This window comes from Centropristis striata, chromosome 14 (assembly GCF_030273125.1).
Source record: "Centropristis striata isolate RG_2023a ecotype Rhode Island chromosome 14, C.striata_1.0, whole genome shotgun sequence".
In the NCBI taxonomy this organism is placed as follows: Eukaryota; Metazoa; Chordata; class Actinopteri; order Perciformes; family Serranidae; genus Centropristis; species Centropristis striata.
In genome coordinates, this window is record NC_081530.1 from 8,670,982 (window position 1) to 8,689,226 (window position 18,245).

Genomic DNA, 18,245 nt, shown 5'->3' on the forward strand with positions numbered 1-18,245 from the left:
GACAGATGTGTTTGTCTTTTTCTTGGCCAGTGAAGTTAGGGGAGATACAAAGCAGCGGACGCCTTCCGCTAATGAATGTCAAATCAAATGTCGACCTATTTAGAAAGTCAAAGTACTTTCACACCTATGACAGGGCAATATCTGAAGTGAGATCTAACCACCCCAGGCACGTCGGCTCATGCTTCTGTTCTTGCTGCCAGCTGTGCACTTCTGACAAGGCGACGCTGTGATTTGGAATCAATGATGATAAATGTAGACTGTACGAGGCAGTGGAGAGGGTTTCAGGTTAAAGATTTCTTTTATCACATACCACCTTAAATTACCTCCACTTCGTAACATTTCTGTTTTTCACTTTGAGGCAGCTGCAGTTTTCAAATAAATCCAGTAACTGGAGGATGTGCCTGTGTGCTTCATCTACAGGATGATGCAGTTTGGTACAGTATATCCAGCTGAATCTAAATGTGTCTATGCACACCTTCCAATACAAATAGCATATTCTTGATGTTTTATAATTTGCCAGTTTAAAAAGTCAGCATTAATCCTGTTAAAGCAAGTGGGGGAAGGGGAAGGTTAATTTTATGTTTCATGCCAAAATTGTAAATCATCATTTGAACACTGCACAGCTATTGTTGTCCTATTTTTTATATTACTATTCATGCTTATTAAACCTAATATTTCTGCACAGTGTATAATTGTGTAGTTTGATTCCAGTGATGTCTGTGTAGGATTGTTTCCGATTTGCATGATCAGCCTCACTTCCTGTCGGCAGAAAACAGAGCCACAGTAGAAACTTGTTTTCCTTCCCAACTCCAGACCAGCAAACTATCTTTTGCTGGTTGAACCAAGCAGCCACCAAAGTCTCCTTGTGGTTGGGTTAGCGTTGGATCTACTAATTGTTAACTCATTGAGGGCTGGTGAACAGAGAAATAGTGAGAGTGAGGCAAGAAAAGGCTGAGCAAATCAATCAATGTTGGTATTAGGGTAGGTTGCTAGAAATGCAATATAAAGTTGGAATAATTTCGTCATATTTTAAATTATATTTTGTTATTTATTAAATAGTTTTGAGAAGATATAAACTTTATCCATCAATAATAAATCACATTGTTACAATCATTTAATGGAAAGAGGTAAAAAATATTTTATTCCAACTTTATGAGCAACTGTGTATATCCAACTAATCAATTTAGGGTAAAGTAAGGTTAAAGTGAGGGATTTAGTTCTAAGATTTTAATGGTCATATAGAGATGTTCTAAGCTTAATTTAAAAAAATAAAATAAAAGCTATGAATTTCAAACAATGACAATCAGTAGATCCCTGGAAATGATACTGTGGTCACCTTACGTTAGCATACTTTCGCCGGCCTTGTTAGCAAACAAGATCACTTGAGGCAACGTACATGGAAACGTTCAATATAGAGGTCGACCGATATATTGGCCGGCCGATATATCGGGCCGATATTTGCGCTTTTTACTTGTATCGGCATCGGCCGATACGTGCGTTTGTCGCCGATCAATGAGCCCATTTCACTGAGCCAACAGCAGGCAAGGCTCGGTGCAACATCTGCCATTCTCTGGTGAGCTGCTGGTGATACCGGAAAAAAGAAAAACACATCAAATATGTGGATCATCTGAGGCGCCACCACCTCGAGGCCTAGAACAACATACACAGTGTTTGCTATCCAACTGTTAATATGTTTTGTTTGTTTTGTTAGTAAATGTTTCTTTTTTTGTTTAAATTGAGACTTGTGTAACATTTGTTTTCATTGTGTCATTTTTTCTTGTAAATGGAGGGAGAAAAGGCAATATCGGCTTCAAGAATCGGCCCAAAAAAAACGGCAGCACATATCGGGGATCGGTTAAGACTGATGTCAAAATAATCGGTATCAGCATCGGCCTTAAAAAAACCTGTATCGGTCGACCACTAGTTCAATACCATAAGATGGACCAACTGCCCCTCTGCTTTAATTCCAGCTGTAAACACTACAGTGCTAATCAATGTTAAATGTGCTGTAGGGCAGCAGAAACTGTCGAACTTTCGTCTACACAAAGCAGAATTTTACCGGAATCTTTGACCTTCAGAATGTGTCTCAAGACTCACCGGCCTCTGTAATTGAGAAGAGAAAGTAACTACGGAGAGAAGTTGTGTAGCAATATTGATAAAATGTCACCTCAGAAATTAGAGGCGCCTAACAGCTTTTGTTGCACTCTTCTCCTTTGTGCAAAGAGCAGGCCTGCACTGGCAGCTCTCAGACTATTATTGGACCTCTCTGCCTTTAGAAACCTCAAGAGTTAAGTGAAAACAGCTGATTTTTTCCCCAGCTTTCTGTGAGATAAACAGTGAAAATAAATGCAGGGAAATGCTGACAGCCTACAGCATGTAAGGACACCTCTGAAATAGCGTTAGCTTACCGGTGCAGCATCCTGGTTTGTGTTCATTGGGATGTTTTGAATATGGAATATGACACAGAGCTGAACAGGAAAGCCCAAGATTACCCAATATTTCACATGCTTCCCAATATAACTGCAAGCACCTGTGAATTGTGGCAAATTGATTTTCTGACATTTATAAAAATTGATGTTTATTTTGAAGGCGACCTCTCTGGAATACCCTCATGCATCCTGGCATAGTGTTAAATCTAATTATTTAGCATCCTGTCAGGTCTTGTGACGGGGTACACAACATGACGAGCCAAAACATGCATTCAGTTGCCACGCGGCTCTCCGTCTCCCCCCTCTCCCCCCTCTCCCCCCTCTTCCCCCTCTCTCTGTCTCTGTCGGCCAATGAACGGTGTCAAGGATATTGCAGTGGCTTGACATCCGTGGCAGATGCATGGTGGCACCTCTGCCGCTGGAGCTGCCTGGAAACCTCACGCTCAGAGCAACAGCAGCTGGCCTCGCTTCTTGGAGGGAGACTACATTAGCACAGGGGGAAGCCTTGTTTGCTTCTCCTGGCTTGGCATTGTTTGTAGTTGAATTATGAACTGTGTAAAATTTATGCTAAGCCTGACTTAAGGCACAAGCCTCTGCAGGGAGCTGTCTCATGTCTCATTGAGCCGCCATAGTGCTCTTAAAACGATTCCTCCCACTGTCCTCAATTGGTCATGTTGTCTTGTTCATCCTCACCAAGAAATTGTTGCAGAAAACAATAAAACAACCAATCAGTCTGTCGTGTTGTTGCTGTAGAGAGGTATTATCAGTGGTTGGAAGGCTGCCAAAGTAAGGCTCAGTTCACCCACAATGAAAGAAAGCATATTTCTTCACTTTCCTCTACTGGTATTTAGCAACGAAGAATGTTTTACATATGGGCTGCCCAGGGTTTTATATTTGCGTTTTTTGAGCTTCCTGCCTCTACACCAGTACAAAGCATCATTTCTGGGCTGTCAATCAATTAAAATATCTGATAGTCCATTATTAATCACAATTACTCCCACATTTTTTATCCATTCAAAATGTATACTAAAGGGAGAATGTATGAAGATTTATTTCTGGAAATCAATTAACAACACATACAAGATGGACTAGTATTTATAGCACATAATTGGTATTACTGGTTATGGTGTGTACTATTTAATTATATAAAACAAAAAATATTCTCATAATGTAGGTGCACATATAAGAATATAGTATGGTTTCTACTTGACATGTAACTAACGCAACCTGTGTTAATGTCTCAAAACAATTAGTGGCATTAAAGAAATTAGCTTTTACAGCGATAATAATTCGTATGTAGTGACTACAGCATAGAATACATTTTTAAAAGCAAAACTTAAAGGCTGTGCGTGTAGGTATTTTAGTATTAGTCATTATAGTCAGGCGGCAACTGAAACCCCCTTTGCTCACCCCACCGTTTCCAAGCATGTCAGAGAACTATGGTGGCCTTCAGGTAATGTAAATACATAAAAATGCCTATTGCATTTCTGTCAAAAGACCTCTCTACATCCGACACCTAAACACTTGAAAATGTTTTTTTTTTTCATAAACAAAATTGGATTCATTTTATTTATTTCATTGATTTTGGTTTCCAGTCTGTAAGCTAACAGCAAACTAGCTAAACAACAACTACGCTAATGTAAAGCAGCTGATTAGCTTGGTCATTCAGCTAAAAAGTAGACTTTAGCATAATGTTAACGGGTCTTTTAGCAGGATTGGATAGCTTTTTACAACTGACAAATTTCATAAGCATGACAAACAAAGAATACAGCATGTTTGAGTGGGATTATTCACAAAATCTTCTAGCCTTGTCTTAAAACCTCAATGTAATGGTGACATTTAGGGCTGGGCGATATGGACCAAAAGTCATATCCTGATATAGTTAGGCTGAATATCCATATAGGATATATATCCTGATATTTTATCGCAAAGTGAGAGCAAATGTTCAGTCAAAGTCAAAGCCAAATATGACATGTTACAAGTAGTTTTAATTGAAAACGTTTAAGTGAAAATAAATACTGTATAACAACAGGAATACCTTTTTTTTTTAAATCAAAGCCCCATAAAGTGCACATTTAAATAAAAATCTTAAATAAAAAAGCCTATGAAATAAAATAGGCCGATCTTTATCCAAAATAAATATATTTATATAAGAAAAGAATAACGAACATTACAAACAGAACTAAATTTGACAAACCCTAGTAAGGGCAGCATTTACCAGTATATATAAAATAGAACATTTGAACTATATTGATATCTGTGATATGGTGTAATTCCATATCACATTTAAAAATATATCAATATATCCTTTATAACGATATATCGCCCAGCCCTATTGACATTATACAGTAGCACATTTAATAATAGCACCTGTCGTGTGATAGAAAAACACTGAAAACAGAGTTTTCACTGAATTTATTGCCATATACAAAGAAGACAGATCACCCAAATGAATGTGAGGATTAATGATTACCTAGAAATGTATCACTGTGCAACTTCTTTTTTATGAAGCAGATAGTGCTCGGTGAGCGCAGACTTAATAGCAGACAGAATTAGTAGAGATTGATTTCCTGGAGTGCTGCAAACTGTGGTGTAATTTGATCGAGGAGCGGAGTGTCTCAGCCTCTCAGACCTCAGTTTGGCTTTTTAAGATCACACCGCAAAAAGCTACTCCATTACAGTAACTGGAGCAAAATGTACTCCGTTACTTCCACCGCGGTGTGTCATTACTGTCACCTCTTTGCCCTCAGCAGTCGGCCGCTGTTGATGCGGTGTGTCGGGTTTTGGATGGTGCCTTCAGCTCTCTAATCCGGAGAGCAGAGAGGTGCTGCTGTCGCTGACAGACTGACTGACAGGCAGGCGGAGAGGACCCAGCTGTGATGGCTGGTGTCGGCTCAGTGGCAGCCTTATGATGAATTGCCTCTCTTGAATGATAGCGCTGTTACTGAATGATACTGACGCAGGATTGTTCTGTCAGCATCTCGACGGCGACCGCAAATAAAGAAATAAATAAATAAGCGAGAAATGAAGCGCTATGCAACTCGCCTCCCCATCTTTTTATTTTTCATTAAAGTTGCCACCTCTCATAGATCTCCATATGCAGTGATATGGAACTGGAAGTGCAGAAATACGGTGGAGGAAATTGCCATGTAAAACCACAAATGTTCCCCAACTTTTGAGTGATTGAAAGCTGCCTCTTGTTTGTTTTTTTTACTTCTATATTCAGCAGAGTATTTCTAAAAAAAAAAAGAGAGAAAAACACTTCCTGTGTGTTTTTCTTTATTGCCACTGCAATTATATATGATTGCTTTGATGTTCTGCTATAATTCTGAAAATAAGTTGCATTGATGGAGAATGTATATTTTTTCTCTTATGTCATATTTGTCCATATTTTCTGATATTAACCTTGCTGCTCTGTGTGTTTACAGCTCAGATGACTACTATGAATACGGACACAGTGGAGACTCATATGATTCGTATGGTGAGTTAAAGACTTCTCTTCCTCCGACATATCTTGTGTCAATTGTCAGAACATCTATTTCTAGAACCTGACTTTGCACCGCTGGCTTCATCTCAGTTGTCATATATATAACGTTTCATAAGACTTACATAAAATCTTAGTTTTAATGTCATTTTAATCCTTTATTCAACCCAAAAAACATGTTACTAACAGAAGCCTTATGCACTGACTTTAATTTCGAATTTAGTTTTTGACTGCAAAAAAACTCTTAATACCAAATGCTGCCCTCAGGCACTCATGATTCTCTTACTTCTGAGGAGAAAAGGAAGTGTCAAAAGCAGCGAGGCCTTAACAAGCAGATGCTGGAGCAGCAAAATCACTTCAACATCCACTCTGCTTTACTTTGACTTTACTTAACATCAGAAACTAAACATTAAAAAGAACCAGGAATTCACTCTACCATAAGAAGCTGCTTAGGTTGCTCATATCTTATTTACAGCAGAAGTACATTCAGATAAACAGAGATCGACAAAATGTCAAACCTGCAGAATGATACTACATACATACTAATGCTGTAACCAGTTCATAACTTACCATGTGACTTCTCTATACAGGAACGGCCTTAAACCATTCAGTGTGTTTGTGCCACAGTCACACAGGTATATATATATATATATATATATATATATATATATATATATATGTGTGTGACTGCATATGTTTAAGGCCACTTTCAATTAAGACTGTACAGAATGTCTATTTTTCCTTTACATTCGAAGCTTCTATTGGGTTTTTTTTTTTGACTGCCCCCCCAACACACACACACACACACACACACACATACAGCACGCTCACAAGAAGTCAAGGGAATGTTCTTGCATTTATTTTCCTTATTAAAGATAAAAACACAGCCTACACTTTCTGAATTCAAGTTTCCCTCTGTACCATACTAACATGAGGTTTATTGCCCTGCAAGCTCATCATAAAATACACTTTATTGAAACTTAAATTGAGGCTACATTCAAGCTGCTGGTAAAAGTTGCTCAAATCTGATCCTTGGTTAAATTTTTGTTTAATTTTAGTTGGTCAAATTCAAGAACTTTTCAAGGACTTTCAAGGTCAATTTTCAAGCTTTTCCAGGACCTTACAACAGTTGTAAATTGCATGTTTTAGATGAGTACTTACATGCTAAAAGGGGTATTTTCACTCAGCCATACCAACATCGGTGGTTTTACACTTTTAACCCTTAATAGGGCACTCATTGAAATACTTGCAAATTCCAAATTTCAAACCTAGAGAATATTGGAGGATAATGCATACTGTCAGAATGTGTTAAAAAAAAAACATACGGACCCGGGGGAGCGGGGTAATATTTTGAGAAAAAAGTTTACGAGATTAAAGTGGCAAATCTAGGAGAAAAAAATGCGCAGATGTACGAGATTGAAAGTGGTGAATCTGCGAGAAAAAAATGCTTTTTTCTTGTAAATCTGCGACTTTTTTTGCGTAGATTTGCCACTTTAAATCTAGTCAATTTGCAACTTTTTACCCCGGGTTTGTATTTTTATTTTTATACTTGGCCATAATGTGCCGTCATAGTAAAGTTCTCCTTGTACAAGTCACTGAAGAATGACTTGACTTTCATTTATTGTCCAAATTTTTCATTTTTACATTGGAGGTTAAGGTCAATAAAGTTAATATTATTATATTATTATCATACTGATTGGTCAGATGTCCTGGCGTCACCGTCTGTGACGTAGCCTGATCTTTGCTGATTAGCTGGAAGAAATCCATCCAAGACATGGGGACCCAGTTGTGATATCCACTGAAGTTACTAAATATAGTTCTTCGCCCGATAAAGGGTTAACAACCAACAGTACAGTTTGCTAATCTCAATATTCAATGTATTATTTTTTTCATTGAACATGTGATTAATAATCAGATTGCACGAGAAATACAGCATCAGTATCAAGCATTTTCAAGCACTTTTTCCAAAATCCAAGCACTTTTTAAACCTTGAAAATACAACATTAAAATTTAGGATTTTAAGCTTTGTACGAACCCCAGTATGTGTCCTAAATCTGATACAGGTCTGATGTTTTCCAATGCAACCTCAGTCTGAACAGTCATGTCACATTTCATGTGACTTTCTACGTCAGTCTGGAGTGATAATTCTGCTCTGATGGGGGCGGAGGTCACTCAGACGCAGTGATAACATGATTGATTGTTAGGATCCCACCACTCCTGGCTGCAACTCATCATCCACACACACCTCCGTACAGTCGTAGCAGCCATTGCTTCATAAAAAGCCATTGTTGCTCTCTTTCTCCTCATCCTTCTTGTCGTTATCATCTGCTCCGGCTTCCACCGTAAACGCTGAGCTCAGCAGCCTCCATTACTTCTGTACACAGCGTGCCACGTGTGGCGTCTTTGTTATTGTTCTTCTGCACATGCGGGTCAGTCCAGGACTGTAAGCAGTTCACACTGGAGTCTGATAATGGCCACATTTAAAAAATAATGGGAACACACAAACAACAAAAATCGGATGTGAGAAAAAAATCTGACTCGAGTATTAAGGCCTACAGTATGAACGTAGCCTAAGACTAACTTTATTGCCCTGTAAGCTCATCATAAAACACACAGTTGCCAACAGCCTTGGTTATTCTTAGTCTGATTTGGTCAAAATAAACTTTAATTCACAGTTAGATGTGAAAACTGTGTGAGAACTTCTTCTTCAGAGGCTGAGAATTAAATTAGCAAAATAAGGCGACAAAAATCACCCAACCTTGGTCTCAGGTTTAGAGGCTGTGAAAGGCTCCAGATGCCACAACATTCAGACAAAGTTGGCACCGCTGAGATAATGTTCAGCAATGCTGTGTCAACCTTTGACAAGATACAGTGTAAAGTGGGCCAAGGTCATATTTGCTGCAGAGTGCACTTGAATGATAGCGGAGCTAATATAGAGTAAGGTACAGCAGACCGTGCTGCTGTGCAGCTGAAGGTTGATCTAATGGTGTGGCTGTAGCCTTTGTATGAACTGGAAAATACAAGATGGACTAGAAAAAAAATTTTAACTGGTATATCTGGTTCTGGTGTGTACTATTTAATTATCTAAAACAAAATATGTTCTCATAATGCAGGTGCATATATAAGAACACAGTGTGGTTTCTGCATTAGTGTCTGCTGAGGTACAAGCTCCAAATAGAAACTAAGATATCTTAAATGTATAAAATATATATTTAAGTCTGACTGATAACATAATTGTAATGATTATATCCTTCGCATCATTAAACTTATAGAAAACCTACGTGTGTTCATCTCAGGCTTTAGAGATTTTAATGTGTTTTCGAAAGTTAAAGCTAATAGAAACTTTTCTGGCCACACAAGTGGAAGAACTAAGAACCTTCAACTCATTAGAGCGCGGCGTACCTCCACATAAAATAAAAAGCCGCTGTCGCATGGGTCACACAGGGAAAGGGCGACAGTTCAAAGGAAACAGATAAACAGCGTTGATGTGCATCCTTGTTCTCGAAACACAAGGTTACCTTGGTCTGTTTCTTCAAAGTGGCTGTCAGTGAAAGGGTGACAGGTTTAATTAAGGGGTATTGGCTATGTGCTGCCAACAGAGAGCCTGTACACAGAAAAAACAAGCCTTTGTGAGCCGCAGCTCTAGGGAAGTCTCAGCGCTGGCTGAAGATCAGACAAAGGGGGCCATCGATAGTGGCACTTTCACATTGACAGTACCAGGGGGTGAACAGGGGCTGATTAGGGCTAATGGTAATTGTGACCTTTTTGCTGGGAGCCACTAAACGGGTCCTTTTCAAGTAGCTATTTGATCCTCTCATTCAATTATCTGAGATGCATCCTTCCAGGTGAAAGTCAGGCTTCTTGGTGTGAGTCGCTGTTTGTGTTCCCCCGGCTTGCTTTTGTTATAAAACGGGCGCCATCGATACCAGACAGTCAAAGTGCTAACAACTTTCTGCTGCATTAATTTCATGAAAAGGGAGCATATTTACAATATTTGTGTAGAGCTTGAAAGACTTACACGGGTTGTTATGAATGAATGATTTAAGTTGAACGCCTGTGTAATCCCTCCCCATCTGTTTCTGTTCTCTTCTTGTTAATCAGGTCTGGAAGAGTGGGCAAACAATCGCGGCAAGGCACCACCAGCACGAACAACCAAGGGAGTGTACAGAGATCAGCCATACACCAGATATTGAACTGTTTATACAACCTGCACCCGAGTCCTCATGGCAGTTTCAACCCAAGTAATGGATTTTTTATGGACGCTCCCACCTTTTTAGAATTGAAATCTAAACCGCGAAATAAGACAAATGAAATGGTGATAGCGAGACACTGAATGAGTAAAAAGCTGGTTTAAAAAAAATGGCATCCCCCGTGATTATAAAAACATACTCCCACTGGGTAAAATGTGTAAAGCAATTTAGGTAATCTATCCTTTTCCTCCAGGAGAAATCGACTGGACGTTAAGATAAAGAAAGACTCCATAGTACATTAAGTTTCTCTCTCAGCTATGTGATTGTGAAGAATGACATTGTACCGAGCTATTTTACTTGGTAATGATTAGTGAATCACTATAAGCTGTCGATACAATGTTTCTCCACAGCTGCCAGTGCAACTTAATTTATCACCCTCTATTCTTCAAACCCTGAACTGCGTGGTTGATCACTTTAAAATGTAGTAGCTTAGTTCTAGGAAAGTGCAGTACTGTAGATATTTTTTCTGAGGGGTAATTGGTGAAATTGTGTCCCTTGTAAATGAAACCTTTACAAACTGAAAAAAAGAGAAAGTCATACTGTATACATATTGTTTTTGCTGTTTCCTCCTTTTTGTAAAATAATAGTTCTTTAGTGTTAAAGGGCTTATAAAAGCATGGTGTGCAACTGTGGATATTGTCAGCTGTTTTATTCTGAAAAGCCTATGTAGTTGTGTTCATGATTATGCCCCCAAAACATCCACTTTAATACATCTATAAATAACCGCTCATACTTTGTGTACAACGAACAACCAGAGCTGCAAAACGATCCAGGAGCTGTTTAATTTTTGTGATTCTCTTTTTTTTAGATGCTCTAAATAAGTAATTTTGATGTCATTTTTTGATTTAATACTTTTCTGACTTTGTAGGCATAATAATCAATTTTAAGATACTAAATCACATGCTGATGAATTGGTAATCATTTCCATCTCGAGATTTGTTCAACTATAATGATTTTGAGCTTATGTAAGCCCTTTAATATTTTCTTCTTTGTTGATGCTGAATAAACATTTTGAAAGAAACCACTTGTGTTCGAGAGAATAATTATGGACTCATAAATAAGACTTATAATTTAAACTAACAAACCAAATGAAAAAGCTAGATAAATTTGGAATATCCATCCACCAGGGAGAGAAGCCTGTAATTAAACACATTGTACATCGCCATAACAACATAAAACAACATATGTTCTTACGTTAAATCCAAAGTGGAAGCAAGATGGCATTACCGAAAATACTTTCAAACAGCAAATGGCACTTTGTGACCTTGTATATGAGCTTGGTAATCTGATAAGAACGCTTCCCTATTTGTATTTGAACACCATGTGATGCATTTTGTTGGAAATCTCTCAGATTGAGATTTAGAGGATTTAGCGATAACGACATCGGCACTCTTGAAACCCTATCCGCTCTGTTTGTTCATATAATTTGATGTGAAGCGAGCGCTGATCGCGTCAGGCATCATCAGTAAACACACATTAACTCTCTGAGTGTTTACCCTGACAGAAACGGCTGCTAGCGCTGCATGAAAGCCTCCTTGACCTCTAGGCCATGTTCAGTTCAGCACAGGGGGGGGATTGCTCTCTCTTCTTGTTTTGCTTTTTCTGTTCTCCTTCGGTCATGTGACCTTCTCCCAGTCGTTTAAAGAGCCTGCCTTTGCCCCGTCCATTAAAGAGACTCTAAATGACCCCCAGCTGACCTCCGCAGAGAGAGGATGGCAGTAGCTGTTTAAAAAGACCTCCGTCCCACAAGGTAAACAACCTGACAAAGTTTAACCTCTCCCCTAACGTAGTTGAACATAAACCCTCTCTAAACTTAAATGTAATATGTTTTCCTGTCTCTGTTAAGTCCGTAATCTAGCCTCAAAGCTAGGAATAATTAGATATCTGTAACAAACAAACTGTAAAAAAGTATGATAAATAGCAGTAATATTTCACCGAACTGTGTAGTGAAATAACTTTATCCTAAGTCTTTGATAAAATATATCATCTGTTACAATAATTGAAACATAAAATATTATGTGTCTTGGCATTTGTTTTCATAAAATATGTTTATGTTGTGAACTTGCATGATCATAGTGTTTTTATATTCCTTTCTAGGTCCATGTCCCGGCTAGACCAAGCCATCCGTCCAATTATCTCATTGGTGCCAAAGGTATGTTGTTTTCTGCATTATGTTTCAGGGGTCTATGATGATGATGATTTTTTGCATGTAAATATTCAAATATAATGAAGTATTGGGTCAAGTAAGGGTCAAACATATTGAAACAAGGCAGGATCTGCCAATACTTCTTGAAAATCATCCAAGAAGTCTGTAGAAAAATTGAGCAGAGCTTAATTTCATGGCATGTAGTGTCTCTGATGACAATTATGTACATGTAGATAACTTAATTAAACACTTAAACCATGGCTTCAAATATGATATCTGAGCTTCAAGACTAGATCAGATGAATTCTTCCGAATTCTTGAAAAAATTACAAGATGATCAGTTTTCTTGGTCTGGTGAATGGCTTAATATCTACATTCTTTCAGTTATCTAAACATGTTTAATCATACGCATTGACCTAAACCACACAGTATGAACTGTTATATAAGGGTTAGTTAGGGTAAGAAACAGTCCAGATGAAGGGTTGACCCTGAGAGGAAACCTTGAACGATGGCCTGACCTGTTTGGGTGTCGCTTTTAAAAACCATTAGGAAGTACAAAATGAAATATTCTACAGAGGACACCACGTTATCATGACATATCAAATATTAATGTGACTTTGAGGATACTAGATGTTCTCTTGATGGATGTTTAATGTTAAAAATATTTCCCCGGCGCTTTTGAAATCCTTCAGAATCACACCTAGTTTGGAGGCTCGACCCTCAGCTCTCCAGTTATACCCTTCCACAATCCCCTCAAGGGGATTCCCGTCCCTCTGGACTCCCTGCCTCACTTTGTACATATGCAATTAGTGTATAAGAGCACTCTTTGCCATCTGAACCACAACGGGGTCCCTGTTGCTGCACTTTGAAAATGACACCCAGCGCTTGTATTAAGTAGAGAAATGTAATGCCTGACTGATTGCGTTAGCAAAAAAAAAAAACTTGAAGTGCGTATACCAGGATGTGACAAAAAGGACAGTCCTTAAAATGTCCTTCTTTGCTTTGCTTTTTCCTTTTTTTCTGAACTAGTATTGTTCATCTATCTCTTCTTTCCTCTCCTAATAGATCTGACAAACTGCACAAGAGCTTCCGTCCAAACATTCAAGCCCACCCAATGTCAAACCAAATCCTGAAAAGGCTGTCCAACTTCACAAAGGATCTCCCCTTGGCCAAATGTGTGGACTTTCAAATCTTCACAGTGTGGACTGAGGTGAATCCTGCAGGGGGTAGAGATGGAGTGACCTGCCGTGATGCAGAAAAAAGGAGGAAAGATAATGCATGTATCACACGTCGGCATTCCTCGAAGAAAGGGGGGGACAGAGGAAACCCGTGAGGCAAATGGAGTTCCTCCTCCTCTGGGATGATCTGTCGGGGAATATATCCTTCAGAGCTTCACCGGCTCTGTATACATTTTACATACACACAGGAGTGCTCTGAACTGACTCTGAACCTGCCCTATGTCTTTTTTGATTTAGACTGTTGTTGAAGGGAAGTGTCTACCACTTAGACAACGCCTAATAGGGAGGGTGAGTAAATAAATAATGCAATATGCTAAGGATGCAACATGCATCATCTAGCAAAGACACTTCTAATCTCATATTGTTGTGCTCATTAACCTATATCCCATCTACTCCAATGAATAAATAATTCACCAAGTGCCTTATTGTTGCATTGTTATGACAGCTTTAGATGTTTAGTGCCGAGTTAAAATATGGAGCAGTACACCAGAAAATGCATCTTTTTTTCTTCTTTTCTGCTTTTTTTTTTTGTTTTTTTGGGGGTTTTCTGTATGCATTACCACCAAGCTGGAAAACACCACCCAGCCACACACAAGAGTACAGTCTATTCCAGATGTATTGCTTAATCAGAATCGACTTCAGTGGATATTACAATTCCAAAATAGCTTTCTATCGGATAGAGAGCTTCATTCTGTCTTGTGCATAAGTCCAGATAGGCTGATCCGTATTCCACACAGTTGTATGTCCTCAGTGGCAGACAATAGTTTTCCATTAGAGGAAGTGATTCTCTCCAGAGCCTCGGGCCAAGCCTCAGACAATAACACGGCGACCTAAAGCTTGCATCTCGGGCTCCAGGAGTCAACTCTCATCACCTCCGGGGGCTGATTCCCCCTCTGAGGTGGCTTAACACGACAGGCTTATCTGAAGTAAGCTTGTCCAAGTTAATAAAATAAGAGCAGCTTATTTGATTAAGAATGCATACAAAGGAGGATGTCATGATCCGTCGCTGGGAGACAAGTCCATTTCAGCACTAGATGACGGATCGATGGGTCCCGAATGTTGGCCATGAGGTGTTTTTAGAGGCTTAAGAAAAAGCTTAAAAGCAGCAAAAACCTATTTACTCAATCAAATTCTTACCATGAGTGATGAGGCGTGATGAACACACAAAGTTTAAACAGTTTTCTTTCTTTCAAGTAATTTCTGTTTTCGTCCTTTCCTTTCTCACTGATTTTATGTGGGTAGGGAGCCTTTGGAAAAATGTGATTTCATGTGTTTTTGTGAACCAATCAATGTGGCATTTGAATCTAAATGTGATGATAGTTGTTGAGTTGTTTGCTCGTGTTGCCAATCAAATCTAAATTCAGTGAGATGATTGTTACCAAACTCATGTCTGTATAGTAAATAAGTAGCTGAAGCCGGCAGGCAGATAGCTTAACATAAAGAGTGTGGGCAGTGATAACAAAATTCTGCTACCAGCACCTCTAATCCAACTAATTAGAATTTTTTTTTTTTAAATACAAACAAGACTTTGCCAATTTCCAGGTTATTATGTGCCAGACTGTTTCCTGGCTAGGACCAGCAACTTCATGGACATCCAGTGGTTGCCTGGGTACTGGCTGATTTGTTGTTTTTGCACTTTGTGTTATTGTACTTATTAAACAAACTAAAACAGCCGTCAGAGCACAGAGCAGTGGCAAGGAGAATTCACATGCTTCTCGGATGTTGCAAAGTTTGACTTCAGTGTGTTCATGAGCTTTAAAGGCTTGGTCCGTCAAATATGACATCAGTTAGGTAAGTTGTGTAACAAAATTTTAACCAACTTTCCAAGGTTTTTTTCAACTTGTGGGGGTGTTCGTGTGAGTTCTTCCAGTCGGAAACTATTTTTCCGATTAGTCCGACAACACACATGCACTGACTCACAATGGTAATACAACTGAAAAATAATCAATGTATTCACCCTATGTATTGGATACTCTCCAAAATTCAATGGGTTCTTCTTTGGCCTGTGTTACACCCTTCCACCAAGTTTCATTCTGTAATCCTGCTAACAAACTAAACCGAAAAACATGATGGTGGGCAGTTGGTTGGCAGATTCTGTTATATAGCTTATTACTCATCTTATTTAGCAAAACAGAAAAACTTAAGATTTAAAATGAAATTGTTTAAGTTGAGTGTATGACTTGTATGTGATCATAGTACCCTTCTAAATATTATAATGGCGTACGTTTTTGTTTGAAAATCAGACAATGCAGCCGAAAATTTGTGCAGTTTATGTGTTGCTCTTTTTCCCACTATCCCTGGGTGTCATGTGTGGGAGGTAGGGGGCGTGCATCACTGTCTACTAGTCATTTTTTAACGGCCATTTGGGAATGCCAAAGTGAGAAATTTTAAAATTTCCATACATAATGTCTTTAGCCATGTTTCCATTAGGGGGAAAAGTGGCCATCGGGAAAGTCTCAGGCCACGCCCTCTCAAAAGTCCGCTCACTCTGTGTGTCTCCATTACAAAAAGGCCCCCAGAGGGATTTAGAGACTCCGGAGGTGACGTATGGTTTTTGACCAGAGACACAGGAGACTCAACTGTGGCCACCGTCGCGAACTGTGCACAGCGTCAGCAGCTGATCATAAAGAAAGCAGCATGGCTATTTATGCACAGCGTCTCCGCTGATCATAAACACAGTGATCATGAATTAACCGGCATCGCTAACTGTGTCAGAGTGTCTGGTGCTTGTTGTAAACAAACAGATATCGCTAAGTGAACACCTCCTGTAGCAGCAGCACATACACACTGTACTGCTACAGAGCTAACTGTTAGCCTATTAGCAATTTGCAGACTGGACGCTAAGGGGTTAACATCCCCTCCGGCTCTGCAGCTGGGAAAGACTGCTGCTGGAGGAATGTGCCGATTCGACTCGTTCTTACTCTTCTTAACGAGCCGCTGGCCCCCGCAGCTCGCTAAGAAGAATAAGAACGAGTCTCCAAAAGTCTTCAATAACACCAGAAAAAGTCGCTGGATTTGTCTTCAGTCGTTGCTTAGCGATCTATCCAATCAGTAACCAGGCTTTTTGTCAGGGGAGAAAAAAGACCCTGCTCTTCGACAAGGATGAAAAAAGTCCCAACAAAAGTCTGCTCCGGACGGCTCGTATTCAAATTAGGGCCGTTTTGGCGAGTGAGACTCGACTCATTCCGAGTATTGGGCGGTAGTGGAAACAGCCCTTTTAATTTAATTCCCTTAACAGAAAATACAGGATGAGATAGTAATCTGCTACTAGTTTTGTTCAATATTTTATGCCCTCCCTATAACTGAGTAATTGTCATTTATAAATGTCCTTTATTGGCTTAGAAATTCTTTTAAAAAATCAATGGCTTTTTGATTCTGTGAAGCATGCTTATCCACTTGTATTCCTTTTAATCATGTTCAGGATCTAAAGTGGCCGCCTCCTGCCTTTTGTTCTGTAATTAACTGGAGGGTTCTTAATCTTACTGAGATTAAAACACCCTGATCAATGTTGAAGTGCCCCTCTGTCTCCTTTGGTACTGAGCACTAATGTGACTACGGGTCACCGTGTGTCATCTGCTAAGTGGAAACTCAGATTGTGAAGGATCGATCACTACATAATAGCTTTAATACAGAGAATGTACCACCATTATGTTAAGGGAAATCAGTTATTTATATATAAATATATACCGAATGAACTTCTATATCTTGGAAATGGAATTATTTTCATGCTTTTATTTTTGTGATGAGCAATTTAGTCAAAGCGTAGAACAAGAGGTGAAAAAAACAAGAAAATAAAATGAAGCAAGGGTGCCAGAATAGAAAATCAGGACAAACAACACACATTGCAACAATCAGAGAATCTTTGAGAAAAAGAAAACTAAGTCACAGAAAAAGAAAAACACAAAGGAAAATGGAAACACAAGGTGAGAGCAGGTGCATACAAATACAATGACAGATAATCTATTTAACGTACAAACACTTTGCAGGGAGAAGCAAGTATTAAACTGGAACAAAATGGAAAAATACATTTTTTTTACATGTTTGCAAAGTCAGTATATGTACTTGTCAGCCATGTGCTGTATATAAAATGTGCATCATGTTTCTGTATGATTTTCATGTGCTGATACGCTCTTATCACAGAGTCAACAATAAAACATTTTAACATTGTAGATACTGTTACTGCTAATAAAGTTTGATAAAAAAATATATTTTGCCCGATGTGTTGTGATTGTTCAGGACTGACTACAATGTGATCCTTTCTCTTTGATAGCCCACTTCAAAGTCAGTATATCATCAGCGTAGTGTGTCATGTTGAGAAACAAATCATAAAGGCAATTTCAGTGTCCCGACTGTTGAGGATTGACACTCTGTAATGAAGTCTGAACTAAATATAGTTTTAATAACTCCGAGGGGGAAAGCTCATGGTGAGTTTTGGCAGTTGGCATGTTTTTCTTACTTCAAAACCCCACCACTGCGGGGATATTGTTTACCTTGATACGCCCTTGAAATAATAGTTGCAGATCAAATAAGTTTGTGTTGCAAAGGCTGTCTCAGTCTCCAACCTTTTAAATATTGTATGTTTCCCTCCGCTGCTGCCTTGGATACATCTCTCTCCTCATGTAAATGCTGCTGTTCTTTATTCTTTCAGCTTTTTTTCCCCTCCGCTTCCATCCTTCAGGCCGTTCCACTTTGAAGTTGT

General features: G+C 39.0%; 1 protein-coding gene across 1 annotated transcript in view; it reads left to right on the forward strand.

Moving 5' to 3' along the window:
* The window catches only part of khdrbs3 (KH domain containing, RNA binding, signal transduction associated 3), a 153,152-nt gene extending 141,968 nt beyond the window's left edge, over positions 1-11,184 (forward strand). The window contains exons 8-9 of the mRNA XM_059350072.1: positions 5,858-5,910; positions 10,015-11,184. Coding sequence (XP_059206055.1) covers positions 5,858-5,910; positions 10,015-10,106 — 145 coding nt within the window. The 3' untranslated portion in view covers positions 10,107-11,184. The remainder of the gene's footprint in view (positions 1-5,857; positions 5,911-10,014) is intronic.
* Positions 11,185-18,245: the final 7,061 nt, after the last annotated feature.